The sequence below is a fragment of the Saccostrea cucullata genome, unplaced genomic scaffold (genome assembly GCF_032062105.1).
Source record: "Saccostrea cucullata isolate Sc308-1 unplaced genomic scaffold, CSIRO_AGI_Scuc_v1 ctg496, whole genome shotgun sequence".
NCBI classification, from domain to species: domain Eukaryota; kingdom Metazoa; phylum Mollusca; class Bivalvia; order Ostreida; family Ostreidae; genus Saccostrea; species Saccostrea cuccullata.
In genome coordinates, this window is record NW_026930996.1 from 27,750 (window position 1) to 41,516 (window position 13,767).

Here is a 13,767-nt window from a genome sequence, read left to right on the forward strand (position 1 = left end):
AAGCTACCTTTCGCAATAATTCAAAGAATACAAAAGGCTGTAAGTAATATACATGTATAAATGTGCATGATTAAGTTAATCAAACACTGCTATTTTAACAAAGTAAACATTTTACGTATACGAACGTTACTGAAACATCGGAAACACAGAGGACAATCAGAATCCTTAAACAGAAGTGTTCAATTAAGATATTGCATGTAAAGGCTTCTCTCTGTTGTTAACTTTGTAAAATCCATTCGTGTAAATCATATTTCTAGCTCTTAACAAGGAAATTTAAATACGATTCACTACTAACAAATTTACAAAATTCCCTAGACTGCGCTTATGTGATGGGGATATCCAGGTCTGAAAAAGGTCGGATAAAAGGTCACATATAGGGCCTATGGTGGATGATAGGCTGCATAAATATACTGACACGCAAAAGAAACACAACAAGCAGTAATCTACATATGTTTGATTTTTTTATCTATGATTTTCAAAAGAGAATAAAGTAAGGCTAAACTCTCTTTTCAGAACATCAGAGATTTGATAAAAATGTTAAATGTTTATCTGTTTACTTTACGAAGTAAAATATAACTGTTAAAACACCCCCTCCCAGCAATTCAAGTAAAACGTGCAAGACTGCCCTAAACAACAATTGCATCTTAATTTCTACGATACAATTGGTTCATTAATGTCGAGATCTGAGCGACGGAATTATTTTTTGGCATTTTTAAATGCCCGTTTTTCAGATGATTAGGTCGAATTTTCTCTAACTAAGAGCAGTGTAGCCACCCTTGGACTTCCGGTACAAGGATGTCCTTCATGCATATGATACGCAAGACCCTGTCGAGGCGTACTGTAATGAAATTTTGCATCAGCAACTCTCCATCACCTTTACATTGAAATTTTCCAGCTAGAGCATTGGAAATGCGTACATAAGCCATTTTCAAGCAGCCTTAGCATCTTTACGGGAAGCGTAAGGAGAGTTTATTTCTTGAAATATTGCTGCATTACTTATGATGAACAGTAAAATACCCTTAAAACTGCATAATATTGCCTAATGTTTTGTTAAACATGCAATTTTTGATTTTTGTTAAGTTGACTCAAACTTGACTTCCGGTTATGGTATGGAAATCGTTCAACCGTTAAATTACCGATATTTACCAAATTGAAGATATTCATAATTTTAAGATACAAAATTCCTTACTTTACATAATTATTTCCCTCTAAAGTAGGGTGTTGCGTTTCTTTTGCGTGTCAGTATACATGTTATCTTTAAAAAAAATCTTTTCAACAATCATTGTTTTCGAAATTTCGAACTAATAATGATGTTATATGCATAATCTTAACAATCTACATCGTGGAATAATTACCGGCGAGTTTTATAAAACCGCTTAAACTTAGCTGTTATTGCATTCATGTTTTGATAATTTTACATGATTGCACAATGAATTACAATGTGTAACTGTATTACTATATACCTGACAGATTAGTAAGGAAGTTTTGAAAAAGAACGACTTTGATAGTCCTACCTTCACACTTTGTAGAACACATTGTTCTCCAATCGGGAACAGATCACTCTTTTGTTCAGAGCACCAGTTTTGTTATAAAAATTTTTATCGTAATTAATTATGTTGATTCTAAAAATTCATTTCTAAAATTAAACCAGTGAAATGACAAAGCGATCCAGTCGTTTGGAAAAGTTAACTTTAGAAGCATTGGAAACGCTCGAATCATAAAAGAATCGTAGGACAACCTGTTTGATGAACTCTGTTTTTTATACCCCTGCTTGAAAAGCGGAAGGGCGTATAGTAATCGGGATATCCGTCCGTCCGTCTGTTAAGCTTTGGGGTACCCATCTCTTATCCGCAACTTACCACTGAATGAAATTTGATAAGACTTTCAGAGAAGCTTTATTACATAATGTCATTGTGACGTTTTATTTTACTTTCTGATCCGACACATATTTGGGGTTTCCCATAGCAAAACATGTATACTATCATTATATTCATATGGAAGGCGGGGGTATAATTTAGTGAGCTCATTGCTCACAGTACATCTAGTTTTTGTGCTTCTTGTTATGATCGGAAGAAATGGAAAATCCGTAGACGATTCAGTGTGTAAGTAATGGCCTTACAATTAGTTGGGAAGACATTAGCAAGCATTTGACTTAATGATAGATTATATTTGGTGACGAAGTCATTGTATCGTCTTCAGATTTTTAAGGATTAGGACTTTAAAATAGACTATTGCAATTCTTGTTAAATCTAGGAAGCTTTCGCATGTTCTTTAATTTCTTATGATGAGGATTTTTTTACTGACCTCATCCTAATTATGACTTCATTAATTTTCTTTCATACTATATAAAGGAATGAAACTGTGAAAAAATGATAATTAGAGATCCCTTAACCAGTGATTTCTATATGTGGTAAGCTTCTGTAAGTTTTAGTAACTTCTGAAGAAGTTGAAAATCAGAAAGAAATGATTGACAACAAAAAAAATTATTGACAGATGAAGGATATGGAGATAACGAACAGTATTTCATATCAAAGTCCATAAAACGTTACAAAATAGGAGCAGAGCAAACACGGACCTCTAAAGGTGGAATCAGGTGCCATTCAGGAATGAGCATCCCGTGCTGACCGTTCACACCTGCCGTGTGCTCCTTGTCATGATCGGAAAATAACCAAAAAATCCGTCGTAAATGCAGTGTATAAATAATTGACTAACTATAAGTATGACAAACGTCAGTCAGCATTTGACTCAATGATAAATTGTATTTGCTGACAAGGTTATTGTATCGACCAAAGAACTTACGAAATAATGGCTCAAAATGAGACTGCTGAAATTCTTGTTTCATCAACTTGTTTCTCAATAAATTACCTCGTTTGGGAAATTGTTCATACGTAGAGCATGCTCTTGTGTATCGAATCAACTGAGATATATAAAAGCCGTATGCAGGTGATGCTGCATAAGTAAGGGAAGTTGACGATAGAAAAGTTAAAGTCATCACGTTTACCATAGAGCTTGGTTGTTAGATTACCATTAACGTCTTTTTCAAGTAAAATATCCAAGTTTGAAACAGATGTGTCAGACTATGTGGTATCTTTTATCTCAAGCTCACCAGGATAAATCGTATCGATATAGGAATGGAACTTATCATTGTTAATTGTTAGATGTCAGACCGAGAGAAGAACAAAGTTTGATCAAGAAAGTACACTCGAGATATTGCTCAGGTGAGCTAATGAAATATGTAAAAGTTTTAAAAATTCTAATTCCAAGAGTTTATCAATTACATGTATTAGTTTTTTTATGATTCATTCGTGTCCAATGATTTAAATGCTATCAATCAATATGCGCACGTAGAATGAGTATATTGTGTGGAACAAGTGTTTTCTGTGTTATCTGTAATTAACAAATGTTACATCTCAACAGAAGTGGGCCAAAGTCGACTAGATCGCTTTGTCATTACACTGTCAATTGGAAATGAAATGTCAGAAAAGGCAAAATAATTCAACAAACATATTTATGATATATCTGTTGCCTGAACTTGACTAGTTCCTGATTGAAGACAACGTGTTCGTTAAGGATTATAAAATTCTCCCGTTTCTGCAAAAAATGTCAAAACCTCAGAAGTTACAGGTCAGGTAGGTAGGCATTTCATTGTGACGTAATTGTCGTTTTATTAATTCGATTCGATACACAAGAGCATGCTCTACATATGTACAATTTCTAAAACGAGGTAAATTATTGACAAATACTAGTAAGTCGATGAAACAAGAACATCAGCAGTCTCATATTTCGTAAGTTCTGAGGTCGATACAATGACCTTGTCAGCAAATACAATTTATCACTGAGTCAAATGCTGACTGATGTTTTTCATACCAATTGTTTGTCCATTATTTACACACTAAATATACGACGGATTTTCCGTTATTTCCGGCGGGTGTGACCGGTAGACAGGGGATGTTCACTCCTCCATGGCATCTGGACCCAATTCTGATGTTTTGGAGGTCCGTTTGCTCGGCTCTTATTTTGTATTGTTTTATGCCATGGACTTTTGAGTTTGAATCTTATTTTGTATTGTTTTATGCCATGGACTTTTGAGTTTGAATACATTTGATATATTTAAGAAATGAAACGTGTTTCTTGATTAATATGCCAGCGTAATGCGTTGTATTTCATGTACCTAATGAATTTTCAAAAATTAAATTCATTTCTAATATTTACTTTATTTTTTCTGATGAGATGTATTTATTTATGCATCTATCTCCATAATTACTCATTTTTGGATTTAACATACCGTAGTGCAAGAAAGATCTAACAAGAAGATTTGTGAAAATACGAGAACTACTCAGTGTGTCACATGATGACATCTTTTCTGTGCCTTGGAATCACTCTGGTTTTTATTTCCACTGCTCAAGCGCAGTCTGGAGGATTTTGTCGATTCGTGAGTAGTAAACTGTTTTAAAAGATGATGTGTCAAGAACTAGAAAAAAGATCTTCCATGTATTTTAATAAAAATTTAATTCGAGCCAAGTCTTTACGTACATGCCGATATCTTATAATACACAGTTTATTTTAGAATTCCGATTGTCCCCCAGGTTTACGATGTTACAGTAACGTTTGTCGAGGTAAAAAGTTTGCTTTGTTGAAACATATACATTGTAGTTTGTTTTTTTTTTTTACATGTGAGTTCTAAAATTGAGTCTTTAGTTTTGTTAATTAATTCAAAATTGTAACAACTATTTGTTATATGTCTCTGCATCTTCTTTGAACAACTTCATTTTTTTCACAAAATATAACACCAATAAATGCGCAACGTCGTTACATCAAACCGTTATGTATACTTTATATAACGTTTATCTGATCAAGACAAAGGGATCATGGCAGTAATGAGGCACCGGATCCCACAACTTGGATTGCTCGGGGTCCGAGTTTATGCCTCTCCTTTTCACTAATTGTTTGTAAATCAAGTCGATCATTGTTTGATATCTTCCCTTTTTTTCATTTCATTAACAAAATATTATATTTGCATGATGCGATTACAATAGATTTTATTAACAATGTGTTACAGTTACCAAGAATTAATATATACAATAAATCTAAACCTGTACTTATGGTCGTTTTTTGTACTTAATAATTGGACCTTTTTAATGAACAAAATGTTTCTTTTTATTTTATATTGTAGATATATCCCAAAGGTGTCGTGTAAGTTTTGAAGATTTCCTTCAAAATTAATACATGTAAATGTTTTGAAAAGTTGTTTTTTAAATTGAATTGCAAACAATTTACCTGCAATTCTTTTTTTTTTTGTTTTGAAGTTTGATTCAGAATGTCCCTTTGGCGAAATATGTTTTAATCGACGATGTCAAAGACAAGTTCAACAAAGAGGTATGTCAAAGTTAGCCAAAATATTTGTAACGAAAAATCGAGTGAGATACGAATAGATATAAATATATGTTCACACGGAAAGCTTAATTTAAATTTAACGTAATTGACTGCGAATTAAATCTTAATCGTGCTCAATTGCAGAATTTAATGCGAATCAATGTAACCTGAATTTGTAAACTTCACATTTTAAAAATTACTTCGCATTCACTTTTATTTAATTTGCATTACTTTATTTCGGGAAAAAATGTTAACAAAGCGTTAACATACTTAGGAAAATAGAAATAAAAATGACAAAGCAGAAAACACAAACACAGTCAGATTATTTTTCGACCTTTAATTCAAACTTATTTTTATATTGTTATATTTTTCAGATTGCAGAATTGTAAGTCAATATGCATTTTTTGTTATCTTTTCTCAAAGCAATTTTCTGAAACTTCCGAAGAAACAGAAATATTATTCATAACTTAAGTTAGTTATTAATTCAAATCATTCAAAAGTAAGATTCTATTGTGGTGTTTGGTAATTTCTTAAAATTATTAAAAACAGTAGATTTGTTACTAATCGAGTTCGGTTTTCAAACGATGGCTTTTAAAGAAAAGTAATATGTAATAAAAGTTTGTAATAAGTTTGTTTTAATAAAGGTCCGCTGACTCTTCTAAGGAGACATAATTAAGAAAAAGGTAGAAATTGGTTGAGGTCATGTTAAACCGCAAAAGATGAATGTTTCCTGACAAGGAATGCTTTTTGTAGTTGAAAAAGGATTTACCAAGAGGAATTTTTCAAAGATTTTATTACCTAAGCAGTAATTTTTTGTTGAAGCTTGCACTGAAGACTATGGAAACAAGTATTTTTGAAAATAAAAGAAATTACTGAGAATATTAATAAATGATCTGAAGGAAAGAAATATTTGATCATTAGGAATAGAAAAACGATTGAAAAATATTTTTCACCGGTTAGATTTTTTAGATTCGATTTTTAAAAAATATATTAAATAGGAATAATTCTACGAGGACAGGACAAGGTAATAAATTAGGGTGTGTCCTCTGCTTACACACTGATACTAAAACATGAAAGTCATGTCTAAATATACTGAATATCCAGTCCATACATATCTGTTGTGCATTCAATTCAGTTGAAACTGGGGCTAATAAGGGTAAGATACCATAAGTCACTAAGGGTCTGCTACTATTTTCATACAAATTATTATTTCAGTTTAGATGTCCTTTCGGTTATGAATGTCAATACGATTCCTTCTCAAGGCGATATGAATGTTTAAGAGGTATGTCAAAATAATAACTACCCTTCCCTTCTCTCAATTAAAATAAAATGAACACACTTATTTCTAGCATGAATTCTATTTTATTCTTTAACACACTTATTTCTAGCATGAATTCTATTTTATTCTCTGCTTTATTACTAGTTTACTATAAGAAATAATTCAAGCTGTGTAATAAGCTGTAGTGCATGATTTTCAACTGAATGACAACTTCCAGCATTGTGTTTCCTTCATTTAATTATTTGTTTTCTTTTTTTCATTGAAGATTGCCGACAAGTAAGTTCTTTTCTCAAATAAAAAGATCCTTTTCTCTTGTGTCAAATTAACAAATGAATTTTAGTGTTACAGACCCTGACTTGAGAGATATTTTATTTGTAGTCTGGCTGTCCCTTGGGTCAAATATGTCTTCCAATCATTACAGGGGCAAATGAATGTGTGGAAGGTGAGATCAATTTCATGTATACATATATGTTGTTTTACGTCCCGTCCGAGAACTTTTCACTCATATAGATACGTCAAAGATAAAGGGCTTCAATTTTAGACTTTTTCTCGGCACTCGGGGCAGTTGAGCAGCTAGGATTCTTTATCAACGTATTCCGTAACATAGGGCCTTAGTTTTAAGGCATCGTTCAAGAACAGGTACTTGAAAGTACCGAGCGCCTGGCGAAGGAACAGTCGCTGCCTATTTTTATTGACATAGGAAAACGATCATCCAATCTTGCGATCACGTACCAATGCTCTGATGACTAAAATACCTTTGAGGGCTAAATTAAAACAAAAAATGCTTTATATGTATACACTCTGACAAAGCAGTGATTTAATTGATAGTGGAGACGAAATCATACATGTTGATTTTATGAATTTCTGACGTATGTTATAAGTACATTTATTAAAACTCGTTCATTTAAAATGAGACATTGGTAATGGTGAATAAAGATTTGCTCTTTCATTTTCTACATTTCAGATTTTTCAGTTGGGTCTTGCGTAAGTTTAATTTATTGTAATTAATCGGTTTATTTGATCAGATGTTGTTACTGCAATATCTTGACTTGTACACGTCATAAAGAAACTGGCATTTTTAAAATTAAATATTTGCTACACATTTGCTACAAATAAAGAGTAAAATTGAATATATTTTCAACAGGATAAATTGCTAAGGATCTCCTTTTAATTAATACACATGTCCAAGTTATCAAGCTTCATTCACTATTGGGTATTACGACTAAAACGAAAGCCCGATATGATATATATTAAAAATATTGAGAGATTCACTTTCACAAATCTTAATTTAATCGTATCTTTGGAATACAATCATATGCATGATTTCTTTGTGAGGTTGAAGAAATTTGCCCTTTTTTATTAATTAGGCTAATTTTCATGGTAAGTTGATTGAAATCTGTTTTTTTTTCTGTGTACAGATACTTGTATAATACCAATACAAAGGTATACATATGGAGATATCCATGTGGGTACTACTGTAATTTTAGAAGACAATGTGTACGTCATATCTTCCCAGAAGCTGCTGGATCTGCCTCATAGTCCGTATATAGCTACCCAGGCAACCGGAACCGGAAATGAAATGTAAATCAGATTATGTTGTATGATTTGAATTAAAAACTGGAGTTCTGAATGACTTATTCAATTCTTTCTGTTACAGTGTATGTTTGAAGCACATTGGCGATTTCTAGTTCCTTGTCAAAAAAGTTAACGTGCACATTGTATGCATCAGTTCCATGATCAAAGAATCCTATGATAAAATCACTCTGATAAAAGTCTTAATTCATATTAATACGTATTTAATGCTGCATTGATTATCCATAATCCATTGGATTTATTAATTTTAACTCCTCAAGTCAATTTGAATTATATTTTGAGATACAGTGGTTCAAATTTTTATAACTAAATTGTTTATTAAAGTTGAGTAAAGTTGAAGCCTTTCAAGTATATTTGGTGATGTCTCATATCACGGTTTCTTGACTTGCGAAGGACATAACGCAAGGATCAGCCAATTGTTTTATTAAAGAGCCGTCTAGCTTTCAATTACAAACCGAGAACAATGTATTTTTCTCCAAAGTTTTATATTTCAAATATTTGCGGTAAAGGTACATACATTGAATATCTGCTTAATATAAATAAAATCATATGTAGAAGCATTTAATATTTTATCGTCTTTGTTGAAATACATGATCTACCATTGTCGAAATTCAATGTAGTGAATGTGAACTTAAATATTATTAAAATTTTATTCGTAACTACGATAATTTAACATGCTTTTTTCATTTCCAGAAGAATAAAACATTTGCCTCGGTCTTCAACTTGACATTAAGATATATCGACGATGTATTGTCAATTAGTTTTTAGCTACTTTCATGATTATGTCGATTTAGGAACTTAAAATAAAACCATCACAGAGTTGGCCACATCTGTTTCATATTTTGGATGTTTTAATGACTACAATCAATAAGGACCAACTAAACAACTTTAAGTATGACAAACGAGGTGACTTCAGCTTTCCCGTCGTCAATTTTTCTTATTTATGTATTATTATCTGCTCTCATCTGCATATAGTGTTTACGTTCCCAACTTATTTGTTACTCAAGAGCACACACCTTTGGGACTGATACAGGCTACTGACAGAAAAGTTAATGTTATAGGTATTTCAACAATCTCGTTTTTGAATCGGCATATCGTTAATGCTAGGGTCGTTATAATACTTAGTTAGCAAAGTAAAATATATATGTACATATCACTGGGTCGTTTTTCGCCTGACGTGTTTAATACCATTAATCTGTTCTTCAAGATAAAACAATTGTACAGATGGAGTATACTCATTGATAATTGAGCGCATTTTTATGGTCATTAATATTTTAGAAGATCCCTTTCGAAACTAGAAGTTACCGGTTTGCTTCTTACTCTAAAAGAAATGAAAGGAAAATGTTTGATGAAAACGATAGATACTTGAAGAATTACAGGACAATCTAAGTTTTTCATGTTTTCTGTTACGTTTTGAAACTGATTGTCCATTATACTCTATAAAATATAATAAATATCAGCATACATATTTACAACCTTGGTGAAAAGAGTTATTTTAATTAAATAAATGATAATCATACATGACTGACTTCTGTTGTTCAGATAATAAAGCAAAAAGCAATACATCGATTTTAGTCTGATTGCGTAGAGGTGTTTTTCATTTTTCATTTTATTACATGACAAATGCTTATAGTTACAATCAGGTGGAAATCTTCATGTTGTGAAATTGTGTGGCCTGGACATACCATTGCTTACAAAACATTTAAAAAATATTAAAAATAAAAACTTATGATTTACAGTAAATTGTATAGATAGAAAAGACTATGTAGTCTAAAACTTAAAAATTAAATGATGAACCTTAAATGGTTTTAATTTTACGCTAGTCCAAGAACTTTTTCCATAACACCTTAATCTATGTTCTATACATCAGATCAAATTGAGAAAATTACCAATTTGTTGCAATTACTTCTGAAAAGCTATTTCACCTGCACCCGTCTTCTAGTCGGTGACATTAGAACCACAGAATCAAAGTGGGGGCTGCCTAGGGGACGCATTCTTTCTTGGTGCTCGTCAAACAATTTTTTTTATTAAATTGTCATTGTAGAAACTACATGCCTGATATTCCTATATATATCTCACAAATAATGTTTAAAGAAATTCAAAATCAATACAATTGCCATTTTTTTTTAATTTATTTTATTTTAATTATTTTTTTTTTGGCCGTTTCTCTCACTGAATTTGACTAGGACTTCAGTAAACATGGTGTGCATGATGATGTTGGATGATTTTAACATTAAATAATATACTAAAAAGATATTGCTGAATTTGAATTCAAAACAATGAAATAGCTACTGTAGAAGTCCAATATTCACGCTTTCCTTGGCTCGCTAACTATTGTTCTCCACAGTCGGCTTTATCAATATACATTTTTTAATTTATACAATGTTCTTTCACACACTAAATGTATTTTTTTTAAATTGATAGAAATATAAAATCCACAATTTCTTCATATCTTCCACTAAAATTACCTTTCTCTTTAAACAGAAAGCAGATTAATGCTTATTGATCAGATAAATATTTTGTGTATCACTAGAAGATGTAAAAGTAAATCAAGGCAGGTAACCATTTTTTTTTTATTTCATTCTTAGATCACAAGAGAGTTAGAAAAAAAACAATCCAAGATGAACTTTTTTTTAAACTTACAATTAAAGAAATATAAATTTAGAATTACATCACATTTCTCTGCCGTGTTATGGTTTGTCTGTTTCTTTGTAATGGTAACCTATCTGATTCTGTTTTAGGAGGACAGTTCCCTGCCCGAATACTGGCTAGATTTTGTTTCTGACAAACATAATGCTTAAAGTATCCATATATCACAAGGTTCCAGATCCCTCGAGTGAAAAACAGACTGGTTAAGAGATTAGAGAGGAAGAAGGATTCACGGGATCGGAAATCTGGAGAGTTTTCTACGAAAGTAATGACTTGATAAGGAGTGTGTGTAATTAGAACATTGAGTGATAGAGCCAGTAAAAGCTTAACAACGAAGAAATACGTCAGAATCCTCTCCCGTAGAATAGTGAAGTATTTGATGACTAGTACCAGAAACAGCGAAATCACAACTGTTAAGGGTATCAAAAACAATATAAACAGGTCCATTAAGAGAAAGTACTGATGTAGAAAGGAAAATCGCTTATTTAGAACACATTGTTTGTAACTTTCTTCAAATCCAAGATCAACGTTGGGGGGAGAAAGCGGTACAGATGTAAAGAGGACCACGCTCCAAATGTTGAAAGAGGACGAAAAGAACCACAGTAGACTGGTGCAGAACATGCATCGGGCGACGGTCACGAATTCACGGGTCGGACACAGAATCCGCATTGTTTTCTCCGCAGTCATAAACATGATAGTATAGGGAACCACCGTCTTCGACAGGAAGCTCATAAAGCGGAAACACTTACATAAGTAGGTCGTCTCCTTTTGATACAGAAATAATATGTGCGTTGGTATGGCAACTGTACCATTCAGGAAGTCCGCCACTGCGATAGAAAAGATGAATACATTTGTTGACCTTCCCAGAAGCCGTTTCTTCCGGATGAGAGCAATGATAAAAAAGTTCCCGAACACCAGGAAGACGCAGGACAGGGCGTCAATGAAAACAATGACATTGAAAAACGTGTGGTCTTGTGTCCACGTACTTTCATTTGACAAAACTGACAAATTAAAAGTCGAATTCATTGCTTTCAAAAATACATCTGCAAGGTCTTTTGGTTTAAGATTTTTTTCAACAAATGATAAAAAGGCATCATTGCTTTCCTTCGAGGTACGATTATTCGTGTAATGTTCCGGCAATAATTCTACTGCACATTAAAAGTCTGTTTTATAACACATATTTACACAAAATAAGTGTCCAATTCCTCCAAAAAGTGAACTGGAAAATACACAAAATATTAATGGCATTCCATTCGCTTCCTTTTTTAGAAAAATAAAATCCGTTAAGCTTTACTCATGATAATTTGCAGAATTTTATGCAATTTTTACAATCTTTACAAAAAATAAATTCATTATCAAAAAAAAAAAAAATAATAATAATAATCGACAACCAGGCAAGAAAATAATAATATTATCTTTAAGTAAATTAAAATTTTTCACATACCTTATAATTAAGCTCTCCTCCTTTTGTTGTAAAATATAGTGTGCGTACGTGGTGCATTGATTGAAATCTCGGCTCTGGACGGCTGCAAATCTACAATGAATAGAGATCCATTATTAAGAGACTGCTTGAAGCACGTTGTTTTACGGAAGATTGATAATATAAACTTTTCTGAATAACAAATCTAATAAATTTCATTATTTTTCAGGCAAATTTGCAAGGAAAAAAGCTTATTGTAATTAACCACAAAATGATGTAGTAGGAATTTATCATACTTCGAAAGATTCACGGCCGAAAAGTCTGATCTATCATTTGGAAATCCTGGATGAAAATGATGCTGTAAGAACATTCCGAAGATTCATTTCTCCTGAAGAAGTCATTTGATACCAATTTAGAACATTTTGTTAGGATTCACGAAGGTTTATAGTATTTTGCCGTTGGACAGTTTTGCTTCAAGTGATGAAAAAAACATTCGTAGAACAGTATTTGCTTAAGTACAGGGCTAAGACTAATTTCACGTTCAGGTTTTCATGTCTTTCAAAGATTAAAAACACTAAATCGATAAGAGAGGGTATTTAGAAGTTATGGGGACACTTGCTGTAATGCGTTGTTCTACTGTGTAACTTGCTTTTCTTAACGTTTTCCTTTCTTTTTTGCAATAGGTTTTAATTATTTTTGTCATAATTGTTGTACATGGAGTGTTTGGAATGTACAGTGCTGTGATTGGTACCTATTAATCACACTTTTTGATTTTGATTTACTTTTTTACTTAATTTATTGTTAGTCTTATCAAAATTCAAAGAAATAGAATAATTATCTGAGATGTATTATAATTGCTTTAAAAACTCGTCTAATTTATTTTTGATGATTCGTTTAAAAAAACTATAAAATAAAAAATGAGTGCAAAAGAAATCTTCCCAATTTTCCTGTTTCAAAAACAACGAGCTTTTATGGTTACCACAAAGAAACCCAGAATACAGAAAAACATGTCGTGAGTACACATATTTGTTTCCATGACAACAACCTAAATTTCATGCATTTCACAATTAGATTAAAAGGAAGCTTGATGGACTGACATGTTAATTGCGCCTTAAGTGTCGTTACATTAATACATCTTGTCATATTAAAGCGATACATTCACAATGTAAAAATTGTCATATTTTATTGGTTTGTTTTTCACTCCTTTTCATCTTGGTATTACATTCACAGGAAAAAATGTCAGGGCTTTTTTTTTTAATTCTCGTGTGTAAATTAGTCTGTTTACTATGATTATAGAAATTTTCGATTTTATTCCAGAAATTCTCCATCTATATAAAAAAACTAAAATAGAAGATTACAAAAATGAGAAAAATAATAGTAAAAGCCCACACAAATAATAGACAAAATAACCATAAACAAAGAAAAACTATTTCGCCAAAAATATAGTCGCTGC

At 31.9% G+C, this 13,767-nt stretch overlaps 1 protein-coding gene across 1 annotated transcript; it reads right to left on the minus strand.

Moving 5' to 3' along the window:
- Nucleotides 1-10,912: 10,912 nt before the first annotated feature.
- On the minus strand, nt 10,913-12,037 carry LOC134230951 (trissin receptor-like). The gene has a single exon (XM_062712811.1). The coding sequence runs from the start codon at nt 11,918-11,920 to the stop codon at nt 10,913-10,915; it is 1,008 nt and encodes a 335-aa protein (XP_062568795.1). The 5' UTR covers nt 11,921-12,037.
- Nucleotides 12,038-13,767: the final 1,730 nt, after the last annotated feature.

What these genes read in the sequence shown, in the direction of transcription:
- LOC134230951 (XM_062712811.1), bottom strand. Translation starts at nt 11,920, where the DNA reads ATGAATTCGACTTTTAATTTGTCAGTTTTGTCAAATGAAAGTACGTGG.